Here is a 26,326-nt window from a genome sequence, read left to right on the forward strand (position 1 = left end):
ATCCTCAGACCTATTTTTAATCCAGTCCTTTTCTCACCTCATTTTTCAGCTACTTCTCCTTTGTGTGTTGTATAACGCTGGGTGGCACAAACACTTAAATGCTCGACTATTAGCTGAAAGGTTGTCAGTTCAAACCTACCCAGAGATGCCTCAGATGGCAGCCCTGGTGATCTGTTTCTGCAAGGTCACAGCCTTGAAAACCCTATGGAGCAGTTCTACTCTGTACACATAGGGTCGCCAAGAGTCAGAATCAATTCAACGACAACTAACAACAACAACAACTCTACTGCGGACAAAGTACTTTCCCGTTCAAAACTAATTCTTAATTGTTTCCCTCTTCTTTCTTATCAATAACTGACACTTGGCTCCAATCTTCCTACTGTCTTCTCCCATGGAATCCTTACCGTCCCAACGTCTTCCAACTCAGTGGAAGAAGTGGAGGCGACCAGCTTGCTCCTAGAGCCATACCTAGACTACTGATTCATCACTCTTTCTCCGCTGTCCTTCACTTCAAGTTCATGCCATTCCTATCGGTTTAAAAAGAGTAAAGAATCAAAAGTGTTTTAGAATGCAATTGATCAGGATATAAATATACAGTAAATTTATTATAAATAAGAACAAAATTATTAACCATGATAAGATGTAAAAATAAGTAGGACTTTATTTTGGCAGTAAACTCTTATTATTGTGGTATCACCTGGAAATAGTAAGGTTTTCAAACTGCATAGAGCTTATATGTTAATCTGCACAAAAGCTATTCTATGTAATTGTCTTCAATAGAAATTGTTTTCAGATTATACAGTTACCCACTTAGGATTAATAGTGTAAGACTCTCTTCAATCTTCCCAACAATTTACTCTGGTATAAGTGCTTCAAAGGAAGGGGAAGTCCTCGAAAGCACTGAAGACTCCAAGACAAGTTGTAATTCACTCAAAACAAACTTAATATAGTTAGTAGAAAAAAAAAAAACATACACTGAGTCATGCTTTGTTTTATAAAACTCTATAAAATTAAAAGATTTGAATTAAACTCCTAACACCTGGGTGCTATCTATAGTTAAATATTGGCTAATATGTTTGAAACACTAAATACGAAGAGAAACTATGTAGAATCTTATATACACTATCAAAAATAACTATGGAACTTGAATTACAATTTAAAATGAGATCACTTAAAATATGGATTGTACATTCTTCTGATTTTCATGGAAACAGATTTAATCTTGACGGGTGAGTTGTTTTTGATCCATGTACCCCACTGAATTCCAGTTCCGAGTAATTTTCTGGGGAAGTGATGAATGCCATTCAGATTTGCCAGGCCACACTGACTGAACCACCAACCAGTGTTGTTACTGAAGTGACTGCAGCTCTTTACAGACTGACCACAGACCAGGCACATGGGACGACACCCGTCGTTATCAACATCTGACGCGCTGAAAGGCATTGCATTTTGATTATCTTCCTTTCTGAGGCCCCGGAATGCATCACCTGGATGAAATAGATTTTTTTTTTAATAGTTGAATTTAAAGACACTTTTCATTATTTTCATTGATCATTACCAGCCTATTATGCAAAATCATTGCACCTAAAAATAAGGTTTAAATTATTTTTCTACTATTTATCATGTTAAAAAATCTCTCTTCCAGGTTGCAATATGCCCAAACCTGGTGATAAATTCCTCAGTGTGATAAGCATCATTAAGTGGACATTTGATATAAAATCACAACCGGAAATAGAAGTTTTGGCTGTGCAGGCAGAATCAGATGGTTTAGCCAAAAATAATGGTGTATATACCTATCATATTTCAGAAAAAAGTAATAGTATAGGTTTAAATTCATTGAATTAATTAACTAATTAAATTAATGTAGATTGATGATTTTAAAAAATAAAAATCCCTCACACCTAATAAGTGTTCCTACTTCCTACCATTTTACTTCACTGTAAACAGAGAGGTATAGAGGAAGGTGAAACACCTACCTTTAAGAAACTTAGATTTATAGTTGCAAAAGATGTTTGGTTTTGTTTAGGGCATATAAAACCAATGCCCTCAAGAAAAATTCAGCTACTCCTGAGATGTGCCTTTTCTCTGTATCTCCTCACAAGATACGTGGACTAAATTGGATAGCAGCTAAAACAATACCATTTTTAAAGGGCTTACACTGCACATTGTATTACGGCATCCTCGATCTTCACAAAAACCCTTCAAAATTAAGTACCTTGTCCAAGGCAACCCAGTTAACTAAGTAGTAGAGACAGGAGATTTGTTTTATAAAAGTTAATAAAATTAAAAGACTCTAATTAAACCCAAAGCACTTAAATATCACCTATAGTTAAACTTCGGCCAATACATTTTGAAACACTAACTAAAAAAAGAAGTTCTGTAAAATCTTGAGAGACACCAAAGCCCGTATTTGTTTCATTATGCTTCTGAGTATTTGGCATCTCTTGAGATATATCTTTGAGGACTGTGGAGAACTTCATTAGCACCAGTGGCCCATCCAAGACCCCAGCTCTGCTGATTATCCAAGCCTCTGACTGCCCTTCATAGGAAACAAAATAGCCACATTTCAGGGGTTTGTCAGGGAGAATATTATTTTCCATACCCTACAGGGCAATACCTTTCAAAAGTTCAAAGAGACAGACAACACTTATAGGGCATTGCCTGAATTATGCGATCATTCCACAAGTACTCTTCCTTGAATAAGTCCAACCACCAGAAAGATCATCCATCATTTTGGCTCCTCACTGTATTAAATTTAATAACTTATTTTTTAAATATACTGCATAGATCTATTTCTTAAGAAACAGCCCTTTGAATCTCACCACTGTTTTCTCTGAGAGTGTGGTTGGAGAATATGACACATTGTTTTCTCTGAGAACTCAGAGACATTTCTCTCAAGTTTTAGAACCAGGAATATTTGTGCCTCTCATGGAACAACTGTGCTGCTAAAATGTTCAAATTCATATTTCTTTTTTGGCTCTGAGCTAAAAGCCAAATGTGCAGCCTACCTCTCCCACACACGATCACACTTAACCCTCTGGTTTTGTCTGTTTCTAGCTATCCTTACGTTCCACTGACTCCTTTTTTTTTAGTTGTCTTGATCATATTAAGTGATCAACAGCTGAAAGTTATTTAACAACCTTGTTGGAAAAATGTAGAGTAGATGGCAAAATCTGAGGGTTCTGCAATGAAAAAAAACTTTTGCCATTCATTACAAATCTTATCCTCTAATTAGATCCAGTTGTCTTTTAGAGAATTCCAGGACGGATTACCCAATAAGCAAAGTATGCACGGGCTTACTTACTAATCTGTAGTGCACAATTTTCCTGTTTTTCACCACATCAAATGGAGACATGGTGAAACCCATGTGAAATTATGCACTACACATTAGTACGTAAACACAAGTGAGCCCGTGTGTGCTGTGCTTATGTAAGCTAGTGCATACCTTGCTTACTGGTTAATCCGACCCTGAGAGCACCCATACATAAACGTTTCCTAACATAGCATATTTTGTATTTATGTCTTTACACTCTCAGAGATGAGGCACTGAAAATTGTATACAGGTAGTCCCCAGTTTACGTTTTCTAGTTACAACAAACCACATTAATGACCTTCCGTTTTCTTTTTTTTTGTACATTTTATCGTTAGTAATTTTTTAATATGTACTACATACAATGTTGCAGTGTATAATTTCCTAATGTTATCATTCTCAGACGTAATGTTTCCAACCCCCAAAGACAAAGATCGTGTTTATAAAGATACTGATAATAAAAGGCAATAATAATTAAAACATAAAAAAAAAAGAAAGAAAATGAGGTATTCAACATCCTTGAGAACCAACTTACAATGAACAGAGGCCAGGTAAGTCAGGGACTACCTATATTGTAACCCTTTAAACTTTTACCTACATAAATTTCAGACTTTTACCTATAATTCCGAGCCTAAGCCCCTCACATGTCATAGATGGCAAGCATACCAGACAATTATCTGCTCTGTAATTTTTCTCCCTCTGTGCCTTGACTGCAAGCTGCTTCTTTTGCCAACATTCATGTGCCAAAAACCTGTCCATTGCTCTGAGTACAGACTAGTGGCTCTCAACTGCAAAGGTGCCAATATATCCATCCATGGAATGTGGGTACCACAGAGGTATAAGTAGGGTATGGAAGGTATGGCATGTGTTGCGTTGGCCCTGGGTGCATGGTGCCATTGAACAGTTTCTATTAACCCAGTACAGCCACCGGCGTATCTGCAGAAAATGGCGCCTATGGCAAGCACTGAAATTGTGCCCCTGTCCAAACATCTGACACCCCTCCTTTAGATAACTTCACTATAATATCAGCTCAAAAATACAAGTTAAGCGCTTTAATCTTTTAATTAACACGTTACTGTGCCTGAGAAAAGATGTTGGGACGTACCAGGTTAATAGAAACTGCTCCGTGGTGCCAAGTGCCCAGGACCAGTGCAGTACCCTAAGTAAATAACACCATTAAGCCCAAACTTAGTGAATCAGATTCTCCAGGAACATGTACTTTAAAAAGTTTCCTAGATTAAATCTAATATTAACTCCTTGTTGATAACTACTCTTCCCTAAATATTTTCTAGATATAACAGTTGGAATCATTCTCTCTCTCTTTTTAACCCCAAAGCACTATCAGTATTCTGTGTTTCAGTTTTGTTTACCTCCCACTCTATTTTGTGATAGGTTAGAGAGCTGAGAACATAGCTTATTCAATTTTGGATTTCTAACAAGCACTTTCTATAATCAGCAACAACACGAGAATTGAATTTAGCATTTCTGAACTCAAGTACCTTTAAAATTTTAGCATCAGAATGTAAATTTAACATGAAGTACTTTGAAGTGCTAACAAATTAAAATGATTTGGAAATGAGTAGATGCACTAAAGCATAGAGAAAACGGCACTAAACTAGTTGTTCTATATCAACCTGGATTCTTGCCCTGCCTCAGATGTAATAAACTGTGAAGCTTGGGCAAGTCACTTAGTCTGTCACGTTTCCTCAACTGTGAAGTGAGAAGAATGGAGATCAGCTCAAATGTTCTATAATTTCTAAATGTCAGCCTCTCCCAGCCTATCTCACAGGTTATCTGTCCAAAGAATCAACTGAGATCGCATATGGCAAATTGTAAAGATAGAAAACACCTCAAAATTTTGATTTGGTACAATGATCATAGGACAGTTTCACAACTCAAGACATGGCAGTTTTCTCAGTTTTGTTACCACGTATGTGTCATATATTTTTAGCTTCACCTAATATTGAGTCAATTCTTTTTAAACCTTTTGGATAATTTTATGAGTAAAAACTTACCAGCATTTCCTGAATATCGTCCTAAGTGCAGTTTAAAAAATCTTGTTTCGTCCTCTAGCCAAAAATTTTCGTAGGATGCGTATGCTAATGTGTTATCTTCAGATTTCAAAGCCACATACAGCATAAAACTGGTGTTTTTCTGATTCACAATATAAAAAATCTTTTTCAGTCCTAGCCAAAATTCTCCTGTAAAAGAAGATGCTTTCTTTTAATATATTTTAATACAAATTAGACTAGCCCTTTATTATTGAGTGTCTGGTGTTGTTTAATGTTTGGATAACTCTGAGATGACTCACATAAATAATTTGAGAAGACTGGATGACTCTAGCTCAAATTGTCAACATTTGTATGATTTTTTTTTTTTTTTTTTTAATCCAACCACTTCTTCTTCACTAGGCTGGGGATAAGAAACTCTCTTTCACTTTTATCTCTCCAAAAGTTCATTTAAAGATTTGTTGTTGTTGTTGTTAGGTGCCATCAAGTCAGTTCCGACTCATAGCAACCCTATGCACAACAGAATGAAACACTACCCGGTCCTGAGCCATCCTTACAATCGTTGTTATGCTTGAGCTCATTGTTGCAGCCACTGTGTCAATCCACCTTGTTCAGGGTCTTCCTCTTTTCCACTGACCCTGTACTCTGCCAAGCATGATGTCCTTCTCCAGGGACTCATCCCTCCTGACAGCGTGTCCAAAGCATGAAAGACGCAGTCTCGCCATCCTTGCCTCTAAGGAGCATTCTGGAGGTACTTCCTCCAAAACAGATTTGTTCGTTCTTTTGGCAGTCCATGGTATATTCAATATTCTTCACCAACACCACAATTCAAAGGCATCAATTCTTCTTTGGTCTTCCTTATTCATTGTCCTGCTTTCACATGCATATGATGTGATTGAAAATACCATGGATTGGGTCAGGTTCACCTTAGTCTTCAGAGTGATATCTTTGCTCTTCAACACTTTGAAGAGGTCCTTTGCAGCACATTTGCCCAATGCAACGCATCTTTTGATTTCTTGACTGGTGCTTCCATGGCTGTTGATTGTGGATCCAAGTAAAATGAAATCCTTGACAACTTCAATCTTTTCTCTGTTTATCATGATGTTGCTCATTGGTCCAGTTGTGAGGATTTTTGTTTTCTTTATGTTGAGGTGTAATCCATACTGAAGGCTGTGCTCTTTGATTTTCATTAGTAAGTGCTTCAAGTCCTCTTCACTTTCAGCAAGCAAGGTTGTGTCATCTGTATAACACAGGTTGTTAATGAGTCTTCCTCTAATCATGATGCCCCGTTCTTCTTCATATAGTCCAGTTTCTCGTGTTAATTCGTTCAGCATACAGATTAAATCGGTATGGTGAAAGAATACAACCCTGATGCACACCTTCCCCGACTTTAAACCAATCAGTATCCCCATTGTTCTGTCCGAACAACTGCCTCTTGATCCATGTAAAGGTTCCTCGTGAGCACGATTAAGTGTTCTAGAATTCCCATTCTTCGCAGTGTTATCCATAGTTTGTTATGATCCACACAGTCGAGTGCCTTTGCATAGTTAATAAAACACAGGTAAACATCCTTCTGGTATTCTCTGCTTTCAGCCAGGATCCATCTGACATCAGCACTTATATCCCTGGTTCCACGTCCTCTTCTGAAACCAGCCTGAATTTCTGGCAGTTCCCTGTCGATATACTGCTACAGCCGTTTTTGAATGATCTTCAGCAAAATTTTGCTTGCGTGGGATATTACCGATATTGTTCTATAATTTCCATGTTCGGTTGGATCACCTTTCTTGGGAATAGGCATAAATATGGATCTCTTCCAGTCAGCTGGCCAGGAAGCTATCTTCCATATTTCTTGGCATCAACGAGTGAGCACCTCCAGCGCTGCATCTGTTTGTTCAAACATCTCAACTGATATTCCATCAATTCCTGGAGCCTTGTTTTTCGCCAATGCCTTCAGAGCAGCTTGGAATTCTTCCTTCAGTACCATCGGTTCTTGATCATATGCCTCCTCTTCCAATGGTTGAATATCGACTAATTCTTTTTGGCATAATGACTCTGTGAATTCCTTCCATCTTCTTTTGATGCTTTCTGTGTCATTTAATATTTTCCCCATGGAATCCTTCACTATTGCAACTCGAGGCTTGAATTTTTTCTTCAGTTCTTTCAGCTTGAGAAACGCCAAGGGTGTCCTTCCCTTTTCGTTTTCCATCTCCAGCTCTTTGCACATGTCATTATAATACTTTGTCTACTCGAGAGGCCCTTTGAAATCTTCTGTTCAGTTCTTTTACTTCATCAATTCTTCCTTTTGCTTTAGCTGCTCAACACTCAAGAGCAAGTTTCAGAGTCTCCTCTAACATCTGTCTTGGTCTTTTCTTTCTTTCCTGTCTTTTCAATGACCTGTTGCTTTCTTCATGGATGATGTCCCTGATGTCATTCCACAACTCGTCTGGTCTTCAGTCACTAGTGTTCAATGTTTCAAATCTATTCTTCAGATGGTCTCTAAATTCAGGTGGGATATACTCAAGGTCATATTTTAGCCCTTGTGGACTTGCTCTGATTTTCTTCAGTTTCAGCTTCAACTTGCATAGGAGCAATTGATGGTCTGTTCCACAGTCAGCCCCTGGCCTTGTTCTGACTGATAATATTGAGCTTTTCTATCATCTCTTTCCACAGATGTAGTCAATTTGATTTCTGTGTGTTCCATCTGTTGAGGTCCATGTGTATAGTCACCGTTTATGTTGGTGAAAGAAGGTATTTGCAATGAATAAGTCGTTGGTCTTGCACAATTCTATCATTCGATCTCCGGCATTGTTTCTATCACCAAGGCCATATTTTCCAACTACTGATCCTTCTTTGTTTCCAACTTTCACATTCCAAGTAAAAACCAATCCCCAATAATTATCAATGCATCTTGATTGCATGTTTGATCAATTTCAGACTGTAGCAGCTGATAAAAAGCTCCTATTTCTTCATCTTTGGCCCTAGTGGTTGGTGCGTAAATTTGAATAATAGTCTTATTAACTGGTCTTCCTTGTAGGCGTATGGATATTATCCTATTACTGACAGCGTTGTACCCCATGTGTCTGTCGGTTTGTCGTACTGTGGGGGCTTGTGTGTTGCTGTGATGCTGGAAGCTATGCCACCGGTATTCAGATACCAGCAGGGTCACCCATGGAGGACAGGTTTCAGCTGAGCTTCCAGACTAAGACAGACTAGGAAGAAAGACCTGGCAGTCTACTTCTGAAAAGCATTAGGCAGTGAAAACCTTACGAATAGCAGCGGAACATTGTCTAATACAGTGCTGGAAGATGAGCCCCCCAGGTTGGAAGGCACTCAAAAGATGACTGGGGAAGAGCTGCCTCTTCAAAGTAGAGTCGACCTTAATGACGTGGATAGGGTAAAGTTTCCGGGACCTTCATTTGCTGATGTGGCATGACACAAAATGAGAAGAAACAGCTGCAAACATCCATTAATAATCAGAACCTGGAATGTACGAAGTATGAATCTAGGAAAATTGGAAATCATCAAAAATGAAATGGAATGCACAAACATCAATATCCTAGGCATTGGTGAGCTGAAATGGACTGGTATTGGCCATTTTGAATCAGACAATCATATAGTGTACTATGCTGGGAATGACAACTTGAAGAGGAATGGTGTTGCATTCATCATCAAAAAGAACGTCATTTAAAGATTAATAAAGTAAAATCTAAAGTTTCACCTTCAGGCATGTCAACAAAAAGAGAATTGAAATTTTATGACAGATAACAAAATAGGGCAACAAAATAATGACAGATAACCAATGACTGTGGAGGTTTAACCTCAAAATCAGCAGCTCCTAAAGAAACATTTGCTGCAAATACTCGGTGGAAATTTTTTTTTTTCTGTCTTGGAGAATACTTTCTGAACAAGTGTTTGTTATAATGGAGTTTGTTAATTGCCTATGACTGCAAACACCATGTAGCAACATTGGCGTATTCCCAGGTTTAGTCAATGTTTCTAGAAGCATTGTAGATCTAGGATAAATTCTTAAACTCCGTAGTTCAACTACATATTTCTTGCATGCATAGTCTAGCTGATGGCATTTTATCTCCCTTTTACGTACCATGCCATACCTCAAATGTGTACACCCCTGTTCTGAGATATATCCCTCTACCTGAATTACAAAATTACTGAAAGAAGTAAGGGTGTAGTCAAAACAAACTTCAAGGAGTAGAGAATACTGTGATAGAGATGAAACTGAAACTCTTAAAACTATAGCATTCCAGGGTTTACAGGCGCATTTAAGCTACACAGTCCCTTAGAATTGAAAAGTTTCCTAAAGAAGTGTAAGAAGAAAGGGAAAATAGTAAACTGGGTCCCTAAGGGATCTGTTTAGTCTCTCAATCTTTAACTCTTCAATTTATGTGTCCCTGCCTTCTTTCCCCTCTACCCCAGCCCCAAATTTAGTACTTAATAATCTCTTTTCCTTAATCCTAAATTTGGAAACTTGTTGGCACAGTGATTAAGAGCTTGGCTGCTAACCTAAAGGCCAGCAGTTCGAATCCACCAACTGCTCCTAGGAAACCCTATGCGGCAGTTCTACTCTGTCCTATACAGTCACTATGAGTCAGAATCAACTCGATGGCAACAGGTCTGGAAGCACAAAACAGTCTCAGTTTATATGAAGGATATCTGAAGATCTTATTACTCAAAACTCACATAATTTCCCCATAGAAATATGCAGAAAGTAAGTAGATGACAATTCAGAGCCTGTAGATCTACGATTACTTAATTCAAAAGGAAGCACTAAATGGAAAATCAGAGGTAATACTGAGAAAATACAAGTATATTAAATGCCCTCATACCAAGACTGCTATTTGATTTTACTTATTCACAGCATTTTATTACATTAAAAGTCTCTTCTAAAATCACCGGCATCTAGTAGGGTTTTTTAGCCCCAGAACTAGCACCACCACTTGCTGACCCCTTGGATGATGTTATTGTGGGAAATTAAAGATTTTAAACTATACTAGCAGTAATTATTAAAATAGCAGCACAAAAATTACCAAAATCACCCACAGAAGTTCCAACTAATGTAAAATTCTACAGGGTTCAGAAACACTGGTGTTTCTATTCTCCAGCAAAAATAGTGCTGCCATGTGGCATAATGTAAACAGATATTACAATTCACCTGGGGTTTATATTTTTTCAAATTTTGAACATATTAATTTGTACTGATGTTTTTATAAAACACTACATCTGGTTGACATAATTTGAATTTTTATAGCAGTGTACCTCAATTCTCCATTTCATTTGCTTATACAGGCACAGCATACACCTCAAGAATGTTAAGGTCCATGGCAATCCTGCTCGGTCAGTTTTTTATTCTGCAAATAGTAGGTGAGAACCTACAATATGACAGAACACTGCTCGTTACATAGTAGGTACCTAATAAATTCTCAGGCTAGAATTTTCACTCAAATTACATTTTGACAAATATCTATAAATAAAGATATCAAGATCCCAACCAAAGACCTACTTATGACAAAAGAGTGCTTTAACTCATATTTTGATATTCATGAAGATTTGACCTGTCTTATTAGAGATCTGATCAATAGGGACATTGTCTATAACAGTAATGCTAGAAAGCAGAAAAAGGATAGGGGAGAAATACATAAAATCTGACCTAAAAGGTCTCCAAATCCATCCAGATAGTCACACCACAACCTTTGAAAATCAATAACTCCATCAATTCTTTTTTGTATCACAGTCCATCCACCTCCTCTGTAATCCATGTCACACATTACCTAAAATTGACACAGAAAAGAAAAATTATATACTATTGTATTTATTCTTCTCTAATATTATAAAGCTTATACTTCATCCTTAAGCCTAAAGAAAAGATATTTCCACCAAAAGTTTCCAATGCAATTATATGCCATTAATATACTCAGATTTTTAAAAACCTTTAGAAACAATACTGTTTATTATAGAACAAACTTGCAGCTTGCCTAATTATCCCTGTATCAGTTATTTTTAAAAATGCATAAATGATTGTAGCATCTTAAGTTTATTCTTTTACTCCTCAACTCTAGATGTATTTTTCAGCTTAGTAATAACAGTACTGATCCGATGTGGCAGTGACATATATGTTTCTTTGTAAATTATTTTCTCCTTTGAATTAAAACATTCATTTTTTCTGTAGTGTTAAACATGCCTGACCCTGATTACTCTTTTTTCCAACGAGCCTAGAAGGCCTGCGTTCAGATGGGCATCTTCAGACAGAAAGGCATATGTGTGCCCACATCTGAGCAGGATCCATAGATGCATCTGTTGGTGCTGTGTAAAATGTTCCTGAGAGCACCCGCATAAAGGACCTGTAGGAGTGACATGGGGAGGAAACCTCTCTCTCCTTTAGAAACTTCCCACATGGAGGCAGAGAAAGGCGACGTGGAAAAAGTCAGAGAGCCAACACTTTCCCAAAAGAGAAGTAATTATTCATCCCACTCCTCACAAAATTAGAAACCTTCCCTTTCCACATCTGTTCAAACCCATTTTTGAATCTGTAGGAGGAGTAATTTAGGTAATTTTTTAAATTATTCCCCACTTAATTCCCAATTTTTTGACATTTTGTCAATAAGGATTCAGAAAATAATATTAGTGGCTCCAAGAAGAGAAACTGGTAGTATCTACTCAGAAAAAATATTTCATTGTCTCATAAAGACTATCAATAAATACTGTATCGATTAGTATCATAAACTTTCTTATGCACAAAGAAAAATTACCCAAAAAAATAAAGCTATGTATAAATATATCAATAATACATAATTTCTAGTAGACATTTCTGCTAGAAATGCTAGCATAGAACTACTAAGGATAGAGATGTGAATATTTTACTCAAAGAATGGATCAGGAGGACTTCTGGCCAACATGGCACCATAAAAGCACCACGCCATGCATCCACAGCAAAGACTCAAAAAACAAAGTAAAACAGAGACAAACATCGCTCCTGGAACCCAGAGTGTCAAATGAAGAGATAAAAGAACTCAGCCAAGCACCGAACGGAATAAGAAACTGACAGCAAGGAGAGAGACCTGCGAAGTTTCCCTATCAGCTAACACAGCACAGATCCACCACCTTGGACTCCTGTCGGAGATCGGCAGACAGGGACCGCAGGAAAGCAGCTTCATGGAGCTCCCAGCAGGAGACAGAGCACCCAGTAACCAGTGATACAAGCTTTCCTACCCCCCATCCTCTCCCCACTGCTCTACCTCCACGCATCCTGGCTGGCAGTGGTGGCTCCACCAGCCAGGATTGCAGCGTCTGTGCCACTTGGATTTGCCCTGCCCACATCAGAGATCAGCAGACAGGGAGTACGGGAAAGCAACCTCACAGACTTCCCAGCAGGAGACAGAGCACCCAGTTATGCTTTCCTAACCCCACCTTTCCCACCCCCCCCCCACCCCCCGCCTCCTCTGCTTCCAGTCAGCTGCAGTGTCTTGGCTAGAAGGCAACAACTTCCACCCCGGCCACCTGAATTCACCCCACCCACACTGGCCAGCTACCTGAGTGCCATTTGTCTGTTGCTAGTGTCACTTTTATCCATTTCTTTTGGTTTCTTCCATGCCTCCCACAACCTCCCTGCCACTTTCTCTTGAACACCGGGCTCCTTGTGCCATCTTTCCTTCTTTGTGAAAGGCTATGGAGCACCCCTCCGCTAGAGAACCACTCCCCTAGCCCCAGACACCACAGGGGTGGGATCCCTGGGGCTTTTTTTTTTTTTTTTTTTTTGCTTTATTTTATTTTTTCTTTGATTGTTCTGTTCTATTTGTTTGTTTGCTTTCTTTTTCTTTTTGTGCCTTGGGAGCCCCTTCTAGCTGGGCTGCACTGCATGGCTCAGGAGCTACTTCCCCAGTCGGTAGGATCCCTGGGGGCATTTTTTTTTTTTTTTTTTTTTTGGTCTCTCTTTTTTACTGTCTTTCTTCATTTCTCAGTTCTCGTCTCTCTATACTTACCTTCTTTTCCTGTCTCCTGAATACCTGACACTGTGTGACATCTATACTCCCTCTAACCAGGCTATACTGCGCAGCCTGGGAGCCACTCCCTTGTGTTTGCAATCACATGGGTGGGACCCCTGGGGACTTTTCTTTTTCAAATTTTTATCTAGTTACCTTTTCTTCTTTTCCCCATTTTCTTTTTGTTTTCTCTATTTACTGGCTTCTCACTTCTCCACTCTAATGGCAAGCTCCCTTAGCACTCTTTTTTTGTTTGTTTTCAGCTCCTGTTTTTCTCTCTGCTGTCTCCTCTTTCCCATACCCATATTAGCTCCATGCATCACAGCCTTTCCCCTCCTTCCTGACTACCTGCACTTGTGCTGAACATCATAGACGAGCAGCACAGGCACAGCCTACTGAAATCTGCCAACACTGATTCCCAGCCCGACCTGTCGGCCCTAGTACATGCCAAAAACAATCCATCCCAGCCCGTCCCCTTCAGCTGGACCTGCCCTGCTGCACTATAGCTGAGCAACTGGACCTGCCTATAGGACAAGGAAGTGAAAGTATCGTGACCACAGACAAGCAAACAACAAAGAACAAAGAGCCTGCCTGCTCAGGCATAACCAAATAAAACAAAAAAGCAGGATGAAACAAACAGATGTACAGCCAATAAATGAAGAAAATAATTACTGAATGTTCCAAAGACACCAGGCAATATCAAAACATATTAAAAAAAAAAAAAAAAAGACACGATGGTTCCAGTAGGCATCCAAAAAAAACAGCAGATGACTTTCCAGTTGAAGAAAAGGCACTAGAATTACCTGATACAGAATTCAAATCTCTAAATTCAGAGCTATCCAAGGGTCGAAGCAAAAAGCAGACAAAAATGAGGAAAAAATAGACAAATTCATGGAAAATACATACCAAAAAAATGGAAGAATTCAGGAAAATAATACAGGAACAAAATGCCAAAATAAATTCACAACTAGAAATCATGCAAAAACTACAATTAGAAATCAAAAAGACAAACAACAAGATTTCAGAAATGGACAGTGTCACAGAAGGGCTGAGGAGCAGGTTTGAAATAGAAGCAGTGAAATTCAACACAAATACCTGGATACAACTCTGTTTGAGGAAAAATCAGAAAAAAAAAAAAAAAAAAATGAAGAAACCCTGAGAATTATGTGAGATACAATCCAAAGCAAAAATTTGCGTGTGATTAGAGTTCCAGAACAGGGAGAGAAAGTGGAAAACACAGAGAGGATCATTGAAGAATTCCTGACAGAAAACTTCCCTAATATCATGAAAGATGAAAAACTGACCATCCAAGAAGCTCAACAAACCCCGTACAGGATAGGCCTCAAAAGAAAATCATCAAGGCATATCAGAATCACACTAGCAAAAACCAAAAACAAAGAAAAAATTCTAAGAGCAGCTCAAGAAAAACAAAAAGTCACATACCACGGAGAAAAAATAAGACTAAGGTATGATTATTCAGCAGAAACCATGCAGGCAAGAAGGCAATGGGATGACATATATAAAACCTTGAATGAAAAAAATTGCCAACCAAGAATAATATATCCTGCAAAACTCTCAATCAAATATGATGGTGAAATTAGGACATTTCCAGATGAACAGAAATTGTTAAAGGAAGTCCTTTGGTTAGAGAACCAACATCAGACTGCAGCCTAAATCTAAGACACAAGATTGTACCAGCCAGATACCAACATAGGAAATTAACTCTCAAGGACTATCCAAAACTGAAAGAAATACAACAAGGAACCAGAGAGGTTAATCTGTAAATGACAAAAAATGTCAGAACAATAAAAAAGGGACTAAATGGTGTATGTATAGAACTTTCTAACGGAAAGGAAGACAGGGCTATACCAAGTAATAATAGACTGGTTCAAACCTAGGATGGTAAGGGTAAATTTCAAGGTAACCACAAGAAATTTAACAAACCTACTCATCAAAATAAAGAAGAAAAACATAAAGTCTCAGTAAACACAAAATCCACAAAAACTAAAGAAACAAAAAAGAAATCCACAAACAAAAGGAATTCAGCACAAGAGGGTAAGCGAAACAAAGAAAACATCAGCACCACAAAAAGAAGCACTACAAAATGATAACAATAAACTCACATCTATCAATAATTACACTGAATGTAAATGGCCTAAATGCACCCATGAAGAGACATAGAATGACAGAATGCATAAAAAAACAGGATCCGTCAATATGTTGTCTACAAGAGACACGCTTTAGAAACAAATACATAAATTTATTAAAAACCAAAAGATGGGAAAAAATATATCAGCAAACAGCTACCAAAAAAGAGCAGGAGTGGCAATACTAATCTTAGATAAAATAGACTATAAAACAAAATCCACCATAAAAGACAAAGAAGGGCACTATATAATGATTAAAGGGACAATCCATCATGAAGACTTAACCATAATAAACATCTACGTACCCAATGACAGGGCTCCCAAATACATAAAACAAACTCTAACAGCACTGAAAAGAGAAATTGACAGTTCCACAATAATAGTAAGAGACTTCAACACACCACTCTCAGTAAAGGACAGAACATCTAGAAAGAAACTCAACAAAAATACAGAAAGCTAAAGGGAACAATCAGCCAACTTGACCTCATAGACATATATAGAACACTCCACCCAACAGCTGCAAAGTACACATTCTTTTCCAACACTCATGGAATGCTCTCCAGAATGGACCACATCTTAGACCACAGAGCAACCCTCAACAAAATCCAAAACATTTAAATAATACACAGTATCTTCTCTAACCACAATGTCATCAAATTAGAAATTAACACCATGAAGAGCAAGGAAAAAAATCAATTACATGCAAACTGCATAACACCCTGCTTAAAAACCACTGGGTAATAGAAGAAACCAGAGATGGAATCAAAAAAATTCCTAGAGTCAAACAAAAATGAAAACACCTTATACCAAAACCTTTGAGGAACAAGAAAAGGCAGTCCTCAGAAGTCAATTTAGAGCAATAGATGCACACATCAAAAAAGAAGGGACAAAATCAAACCATTAGCTACACAACTTGAACAAATAGAAAGACAACAGCAAAAGAAGCCCACAGCCACCAGAAGAAAGGAAATAATAAAGATCAGAGCAGAAATAAATGAAATAGAGAATAGAAAAAATCAACAAAACCAAAAGTTGATTCTTGGAAAGGATCAACAAAATCAACAAACCACTGGCCAAACTGACAGAAGGAAAACAGGAGAGGGTGCAAATAACCTAAATAAGAAGTGAAATGGGGGATGTTACAACAGACCCACTTGAAATAAAAAGGATCATAACAGAGTATTATGAAAAACTATACTCCAACAAATTTGAAAACCTAGAGGAAATGGACAAATTTCTAGAAACACACTACCTACCCAAACTAACACAAAATGATGTTGAAAATCTGAACAGACACATAAGAAGAGAGGAGATTGAAAAAGTGATTTTAAAAAAAAAAAAGCTCCCAACAACAAAAAAGCCATGGCCCAGATGGCTTCACTGGAGAATTCTATCTAACATTCAGAGAACAGATTACACCAGCACAACTCAAACTATTTCAGAACATAGAAAAGGAAGTGATACTTCCAAATTCATTCTATGAAGCCAGCGTAACCCTGATACCAAAACCAGGCAAAGATACCACTAAAAAGAAAATTACAGACCAATATCTCTCATGAATATAGATGCAAAAATTCTCAACAAAATTCTAGCCAATAGAATTCAGCATCATATCAAAAAAATAATACACCACGACCAAGTAGGATTCATACCAGGTATGCAAGGATGGTTCAACATTAGAAAATCAATCCACATAACCCACCACATAAATAAAGAATCATGTGATCATCTCAATCAACACAGAAAAGGCATTTGAGAAAGTCCAACACACATTCCTGATAAAATCTCAGTAAAATAGGTACAGAAGGGAAATTTCTCAACATAATAAAGAGCATCAATGAAAACCAACAACCAACATCATTCTTAATGGAGAGAGGCTGAAAACATTCCCCTTGAGAACAGGAACAAGACAAGGGTGCCCTTTATGGCCACTCCTATTTAACATTGTGCTAGAAGGCCTATCTAGAGCAATAAGTCAAGAAAAAGAAATAAAGAACATCCAAATTGGTAATGAAGAAGTTAAACTGTCCCTATTTGTGGATGATATGATACTATACATAGAAAACCCAAAAGACTCCACGAGAAAATTCCTCGAACTAATAGAAAGATTCAGCAGAGAAGCAGGATACAAGATAAATACACAAAAATCAGTTGGATGCCTATACACCAATGGAGAGAATGATGAAAAGGAAATCAAGAAAACCATACCGAGTTAAAGAGGCGGGGCAGAGAAGTTAGACACTTCCGGTGGTCCCTCTTACAACAACGAACCAAAAAAACAAGTGAATCGATTATATATATGACAAGTTAGGAACCCTGAGCGTCAAAGACAAAGTTAAGAATTTGGATTGAGTGACAAGTGGAGGGAGAGATGGTGCGGAAGCAGGGAGGAGTTGCCGAGTCAGCAGCAGCACATCAGCCCCTATTCCCCTGCGGCAGGGCTGGTGGTAGTGTTCGAGGATATGGCTACTTCAGCAAAAGAAGGCAAGTGAAGTGGCGCAACCCTGACCCCCTGGAGTGACGGTGGTGGAGCTGGTAGTGGATTTTAGGATGCAGCTGCTTCAGCGTAAGAAGGCAAGCGAAGTGGCGCAGCCCCGAACCCCTGGCGCGACCGCAGCAGGGACGAAGGAAGCACACAAAATCTACACATGCCTCCAGAATCTGAGATAAAACAGGGCTCTCAGCACAAGATAAGTGGTTTTCTCTAATTTACCATGAAGATCTAATAGCTCCTCCTTTTGAAAGAACTCTCTCCTATCTATCTGATCCCTCCTCCCTCTGCCCCAGCCAGCTTCATTAACAGTTTATTTCCCTGGGCCTGAGATAGGTCCTGCTGTGCTTCCTGAACTATTCTCCCGGCCTTGGAGAAGGAACAAATTAACAAATGGGGGGAAAATACTCTGCCGACTCACCTAATCTGGAAACTCAGAGCAGAAGTGGCCCCAGTCCATGTACAAGCACCTAATCTGGAAACTCAGAGCAGAAGTGGCCCCAGTCCACGTACAAGCAGTCCACAGACTTTGTCTTTCACCCCTGCATAGATCCACATGACCCCATTACAGCAGATGGGATCTGGCTGCTATATTGCAAGGATGAATCTGTTTGAGGTCTGACTATAACTGTTTCAGTAGTTTGGTGGAGAAGCAGGTTATTGATGTTTGATACCACTGTGCCTATTAAACAAGGCCCTCATCTACCCACAGAAGGGGCCTGAGGACTAGGGGCTCCACCTACGCCACCTAGCCGTCTACAACAGGGGTCCAAGGATAAGTGTTGCCTACCAGTACTTACAGTTAAAAGCATTGGATGCCTATGGTAAGGCAGCAGAGCCCACCCACCAGAGTGCTCTAGAGAACAGGGATGTGCCTTCCTCACAGACATTCAGGAGAAGGTTGTCAGCTCCCTGCCTTCCTCAGAGCGTGACCCCCTGCTGCTACCAGAAACCTGTGCATACACCAACTGCCAATTCTCCTCTAGATTCTAGGTGAGAGCCTACACCACACACTAGGTGACCAACTACTGGGACACCTGAGCTGAATCTATACAAGAATAATGAAAGAACTCCTAGGCTCATATACCTGGTAACAGCTCTAGCCATCTGATAACAGGACATTAGTGCTTCAAAGGCTCCAATAATCAAGTTAGCTCACTCTAGTAGCCTATTTGGGTATATTGAAGCAAAACAAAGCAAGAAGCCAGGACACAGTGAGTAAAAATAAAATAGATAAATACAATAACTGAGAGACAACAGTCGATATCAAATCACATAAAGAAGCAGACCATGATTACTTCAACAAACTCCCAAAACAAAGAATCAAGGATTCTTCTGGATGAAGATGTATGCCTGGAATTACCAGATATAGAATACAAAAGATTAATATACAGAACTCTTCAAAACATCAGGATGGAGATCAGGCAAACAAGGAGCACACAGATGAAGCAGTCAAGGAAATTAAGATTATTCAAGAACACGATGAAAAATTTAATAGGCTGCAGGAATCCATAGAAAGCAATCAGAAATTCAGAAGATTAACAATAAAGTTTCGGAATTAGACAACTCAGGAGAAAGTCAGTGGAGCAGAATTGAGGAGATGGAAGTCAGAATTAGTGACATGTAAGATAAAACACTTGGTGACAATATATTTGAAGAAAAATCAGATAAAAGAATTTTAAAAAATGAAGAAACCCTTAGAATCATGTGGGACTCTATCAAGAAGAATAACCTACAAGTGATTGGAGTACCAGAACAGGGAGGGATAACAGAAAATACAGAGAGAATTGTTGAAGATTTGTTGGCAGAAAACTTCCCTAGCATCGTGAAAGATGAAAGGATATCTATCCAATATGCACATCGAACCCCATCCAAGACAGATCCCAAAAATGTCACCAAGATGTATTATAATCAAACTTACCAAAAACCAAAGATAAAGAGAAAATTTTAAGAGCTGCCAGGAATAAGTGAAAAGTCACCAGCAAAGGAGAGTCAATAAGAACAAACTTGGACTACTCAGCAGAAACCTTGCAGGCAAGAAGGCAATAGGAGGACATATATAAAACATTGAAGGAGAAAAATTGCCAACCAAGAATCGTATATCCAGCAAAACTGTCTCTCAAATACAAAGGTGAAATTAAGACATTTCCAGATAAATGGAAGCTTAGACAATTTGCAAAAACCAAACCAAAACTACAAGCAATACTAAAGGGAATTCTCTGGTTAGAAAATCAATAATATCAGATATCAGTCCAACACTAGAACACAGGACAGAGCAGCCAGATATAAACCCAGACAGGGAAATCACAAAAATATATCAGGATAAAAAAATGCTCAAAACAGAGAATCACCAATACCATTATGTAAAAGATGACAACATTAAATCAATAAAGGGGGACTAAATACAGTAGTGATAGATCTTCCATATGGAGAGGAAATCAAGGCAATATAGGGAGATACAAGTTAGGTTTAAATGTAGAAAAATAAGGGTCAATATTAAAAAAAAAAAAACAATATTAAGGTAACTACAAAAGAGACTAACAATCCTACACATCAAAATAAAATACAAGAAAAACATAAAGACTCAGCAAAAACAAAATCAATAACAATGAAAAAGAGGAACACACAATTTACAAACAAAAACTACTCAGCACAAAAAAAAGTGGAAAAATTAAACTGTGAACAACACACAAAAAAAGGACATCAAAATGACAGCACTAAACTCATACCTATCTATAATCACATTGAATGTAAATGGACTAAAAGCACAAATAAAGAGACAGAGTGGCAGACATGATCCGTCTATATGCTGCCTACAAAAGACACACCTTAGACTTAAAGACACAAATGAACTAAAACTCAAAGAATGGAAAAACATATACCAAGGAAGCAACAATCAGAAAAGAGCAGGAGTGGCTATACTAATTTCTGACAAAACAGACTTCAAACTTAAATCTACCACAAAGGATAAGGAAAAAGGACACTATATAATGATTACCGTATTAAATATTTATGCAAACAATAGGGCTTCAAGATACATAAAACAAACAGCACTGAAAAGCGAGATAGACAGCTCCACAATAATAGTACGAGACTTCAACACACCACTTTCAGTGAAGGAAAGAAAGAACATCCAGAAAGAAGCTCAATAATGACGCGAAAGAGCTAAATGCCACAATCAACAAACTTGACCTCACAGACATATACGCAACACTCACCCAACAGCATCCAACTATTTTCCTTTCCAACATACGTGGAACATTCTCTAGGATAGACCACATATTAGGCCATAAAGCAAGCCTTAACAGAATCCAAAACATCGAAATATTACAAAGTATCTTCTCTGACCGTAAAGCCATAAAAGAGAAGTCAATAACAGAAAAAGCAGGGAAAAGAAATCAAACACTTGGAAACTGAACAGTATCCTGTTCAAAAATGACTGGGTTATAGAAGACATCAAGGATGGAATAAAGAAATTCATAGAATCCAATGAGAATGAAAACACTATCAGAACCCTTGGGACACAGTTAAAGCAGTGCTCAGAGGTCAATTTATATCAAAAAATGCATACATACAAAAAGTAGAAAGGGCCAATATCAAAGAATTATCCCTACAACTTGAACAAATAGAGAGCAACAAAAGAAACCATCGGGCACCAGAAGAAAGCAAATAATAAAAATTAGAGCAGAATTAAATGAAATAGAAAACAGAAAAACAATCGAAAGAGTTAACAAGACCAATTGAAAAGATTACCAAAATTGATAAGCCATTGGCCAGACTGACAAAAGAAAAACAGGAGACGAAGCAATTAACCCAAATAAGAAATGCGATGGATTATATCACAACAGATCTAGCTGAAATTAAAAGAATCTTAACAGAATACTATAAAAAATTGTACTCTAACAAATTCGAACACATAGAAGAAATGGACAAATTTCTAGAAACACATTACCTACGTAAACTAATGCAAACAGAGACAGAACAACTAAATAAACCCATAACAAAAGAAGAGATCAAAAAAGTAATTAAAAAACTCCCAGCAAAGAAAAGCCCTGGCCCTGACAGCTTCGCTGGAGAATTCTATCAAACTTTCAAAGAGTTAACACCACTACTACTAAAGGTATTTCAGAGCATAAAAAAGGATGGAATATTCCCAAACTCATTCTATGAAGCCAGCATAACCCCTATGCCAAAATCAGGGAAAGACACTACAAAAAAAGAAAATTACAGACCAATATCCCTCATGAACTTAGATGCAAAAATCCTCAACAAAATTCTAGCCAATAGAATTCAACAACATATCAAAAAAATAACTCACTGTGACCAAGTGGGATTCATATGAGGTATGCAGGGATGGTTCAACAGGAAAAAAAACAGTCAATGTAATCCATCACATAAATAAAACAAAGACAAGATCCCCCTGATCTTATCAATTGATGCAGAAAATTCATTTGACAAAGTCCAACACCCGTTCATGATAATAACTCTCAGCAAAATAGGAATAGAAGGAAAATTCCTAAACATTAAAAAGGGCATTTATACAAAGCCAACAGCCAACATCATTCTAAACAGACAGAGACTGAAAGCATTCCCCTCAAGAGCAGGAACCAGACAAGGATGCCCTTTATCACCACTCTTATTCAATATTGTGCTGGAGGTCCTAGCCAGAGCTATTAGGCTGCATAAAGGTATAAGGGGCATCCAAATTGGCAAAGAAGAAGTAAAGGTATCTCTGCTTGCAGACGACATGATCTTATACACAGAAAACCCTAGGGAATCCTCAAGAAAACTACTGAAACTAACAGAAGAGCTTACCAGAGTATCAGGATACAAGATAAACATACATAAATCAGTTGGATTCTTCTACACCAACAAAGAGCATTGAAGAGAAAATCACCAAACCAATACCATTTACAATAGCCCCTAAGAAGATAAAATACTTAGGAATAAATTTAACCAGAGATGTAAAAGACCTATACAAAGAAAACTTTAAGACACTACTGCAAGAAACCAAAAGAGACCTACATAAGTGGAAAAATATGCCTTGCTCATGGATAGGAAGACGCAACATGGTAAAAATGTCTATTCTACCAAAAGCAATCTATAGATACAATGCAATTCAGATCCAAATACCAGTGATATTTTTTAATGAGATGGATAAACAAATCACAAACTTCATATGGAAAGGAAAGAAGCCCGGGATAAGTAAAGCATTACTAAAAAAGAAGAACAAAGTGGGAGGCCTCACTCTACCTGATTTTAGAACCAGCCTGGTGCTGATACAACAAAAGCTACACTGACCAATGGAACAGAATTGAGGATCCAGACATAAATCCATCCATATATGAGCAGCTGATATTTGACAAAGGCCCAAAGTCTGCTAAATGGGGAAAAGACAGTCTTTTAACAAATGGTGCTGGCATAACTGGATATTCATCTGCAAAAAAGTGAAACAAGACCCATACCTCACACCATGCACAAAAACCAACTAAAAATGGATCAAAGACCTAACTATAAAATCTAAAATGATAAAGATCGTGGAAGAAAAAATAGGGACAATGCTAGGAGCCCTAATACATGGCACGAACAGTATACAAAACATTACTAACAATGTACAAACACCAGAAGAGAAATTAGATAACTGGGAGCTCCTAAAAGTCAACCACCTATGCTCATCCAAAGACCTCACCAAAAGAGTAAAAAGGTTACCTACGGATTGGGAAAAGTTTTTAGCTATGACATTTCCGATCAGTGTCTGATCTCTAAAATCTCCATGATACTATAAAAACTCAACAATAAAAAGACGAATAACCCAATTTAAAAATGGGCAAAGGATACGAAGAGGCACTTTACCTAAGAAGACATTTAGGCTGCTAACAGATACATGAGGAAATGCTCACGATCATTAGCTATTAGAGAAATGCAAATCAAAACTTCAATGAGCTTCCATCTCACCCCAACGAGGCTGGCATTAACCCAAAAAACACAAAATAATAAAGGTTGGAGAGGTTGTGGAGAGACTGGAACACTTAAACATGGCTGGTGGGAATGTGAAATGGTACAGCCACTTTGGAAATCAATTTGGCCCTTTTTTAAAAAGCTAGAAATACAACTACCATACAACCCAGCAACGTCACTCCTTGGAAAATATCCTAAAGAAATAAGATCCTTCACAAGAACAGATGTATGCACACCCATGTTCATTGCAGCACTGTTTACAATAGCAAAAAGATGGAAGCAACCAAGGTGCCCATCAACGGATGAATGGATAAATAAATTATGGTATATTCACACAATGGAATACTACGCAATGATTAAGAACAACGATGAATCTGTGAAACACTTCGTAACATGGAGGAATCTGGAAGGCATTACACTGAGTGAAACTACTCGATTGCAAAAGGACAAATATTGTATGAGACCTCTATTATAAGAACTCTAGATAAAGTTTAAACAGAGAAGAAAATAGCCTTTGATAGTTAAGAGGGCAGGGAGGAAGGGAGAGGGTTCTTCACTATCTAGATAGTAGACAAAAATTTTTTTAGGTGAATGGAAGGGCAACACATAACACAGGGATATTCAGTACAACTGGACTAAACCAAAAGCAAGGAAATTTCCTCAATACAACAAAAAAAGCTTTGAAGTCCAGAGTAGCAGGGACAGGGGTCTGGGAACCATGGTTTTAGGGGACACCTAGGTCAACTGGCATAACAAAATGTATTAAGAAAATGGTCTGCATTCCACTTTGGTGAGAGGCATCTGGGGTCTTAAATGCTAGCAAGCAGCCATCTAAGATGCATAAATTGGTCTCAACCTGCCTGGAGCAAAGGAGAATGAAGAGCACCAAAGACACAAGGTAAATATGAGCCCAAGAGACATAAAGGGCCACAAAAACCAGAGATTCCATCAGCCTGAGACCAGAAGAACTAGATGGTGTCCAGATACCACTGATCACTGCCCTGACAGAGAACACAACAGAGAATCCCTGGTGGAGGAGGAGAACAGCAGTGGCACGCAGATCTTAAATTCTCATAAAAAGACAAGGCTTAATGGTCTGACTGAGACTGGAGGGACCCTGATGGTCATGGTCCCCATACCCTTTGATAGCCCAAGATTGGAACCATTCCTGAAACCAACTCTACAGACAGGGATTGGCCTGGACTATAAGCTAGACAATGATGCTGGTGAGCAGTGAACATTGAGGCTCAAGTAGACACTTGAGAATACGTGGGCAACTCCTATCTGGTGGTGAAATGAGAAGGAAGAGGGGGACAGAAGCTGGTTAAATGGACATGGGGAATCCAGGATGGAGAGGAAGAATGTGCTGTCTCATTAAGGGGAGAAAACCTGGGAGTGCATGGCGGGGCATCTATGGGTTTTTGTATTAGAGACTGACTTGATTTGTAAAGTTTCACGTAAAGCAAAATAAATTAATTAAAAAAAAGAAAATAATACCATTTATAATAGCCCCTAAAAAAAATAATAAAATGCTTAGGAATAAATCTAACCAGGGATGTAAAAGACCTATACAAAAAACTACAAAACACTACTGCAAGAAACCAAAAGAGATCTACATAAATGGAAAAACATACCATGCTCATGGATAGGTAAACTCAACATTGTAAAAATGACAATTCTACCCAAAGCAATTTACAAATATAATGCAATCCCGATCCAAATACCAAAAACATTATTTAAAGAGATGGAAAAACTAATCATTAACTTTACATGGAAATGGGAGAAGCCCTGTTGAAGAAGTAAAGCACTACTGAAGAAGAATAAAGTAGAAGGACTCGCACTACCTGACCTCAGAACCTACTATACAGCTACCACAGTCAAAACAGCCTGGTACTGGTACAACGACAGACACGTTGACTGATGGAACAGCATTGAGAGCCCAGAAGTAAATCCATCCACCTACGGTCACCTTATTTTTAACAAAGGCCCAAAGTCCATCAAATGCAGAAAAGACTCTTTTTTAACAAATGATGCTGGCAAAACTGGATGTCCATCTGCAAAAAGAATGAAACAGAACTTATACCTCACACCATATACAAAAACTAATTCAAAATGGATCAAAGACCTAAATATAAAGCCAAAAAACTATGAAGTTCATAGAAAAAAAAAAATTAACACTAGAGGCTCTAATACACGGCATTAACAGAATACAAACCACAAAGAACAACACACAAACTCCAGAAGATAAGCTAGATAACTGGGACCTTCTAAAAACTGAACACTTATGCTCATCAAAAGACTTCACCAAAAGAGTAGAAAGAGAACCTACAGTACCAGAAAAAGTTTTGGTTACTACAAATCAGAAACAGTTCTAATCTCTTACATCTACAAGAAAATCCAACACCTCTACAACAAAA

At 38.1% G+C, this 26,326-nt stretch overlaps 1 protein-coding gene across 1 annotated transcript in view; it reads right to left on the reverse strand.

Annotated features, from left to right (window-relative positions):
- Positions 1–566: 566 nt before the first annotated feature.
- Positions 567–26,326, reverse strand: part of ANGPTL5 (angiopoietin like 5) — a 39,211-nt gene continuing 13,451 nt past the window's right edge. The window contains exons 6-8 of the mRNA XM_003415660.4: positions 10,985–11,105; positions 5,326–5,511; positions 567–1,487 (exon numbers count right to left, since the gene is read on the reverse strand). Of these exons, the coding sequence (XP_003415708.2) occupies positions 1,168–1,487; positions 5,326–5,511; positions 10,985–11,105 (627 nt within the window). The 3' untranslated portion in view covers positions 567–1,167. The remainder of the gene's footprint in view (positions 1,488–5,325; positions 5,512–10,984; positions 11,106–26,326) is intronic.

Source organism: Loxodonta africana, chromosome 7 (genome assembly GCF_030014295.1).
Source record: "Loxodonta africana isolate mLoxAfr1 chromosome 7, mLoxAfr1.hap2, whole genome shotgun sequence".
Classification (NCBI taxonomy): Eukaryota; Metazoa; Chordata; class Mammalia; order Proboscidea; family Elephantidae; genus Loxodonta; species Loxodonta africana.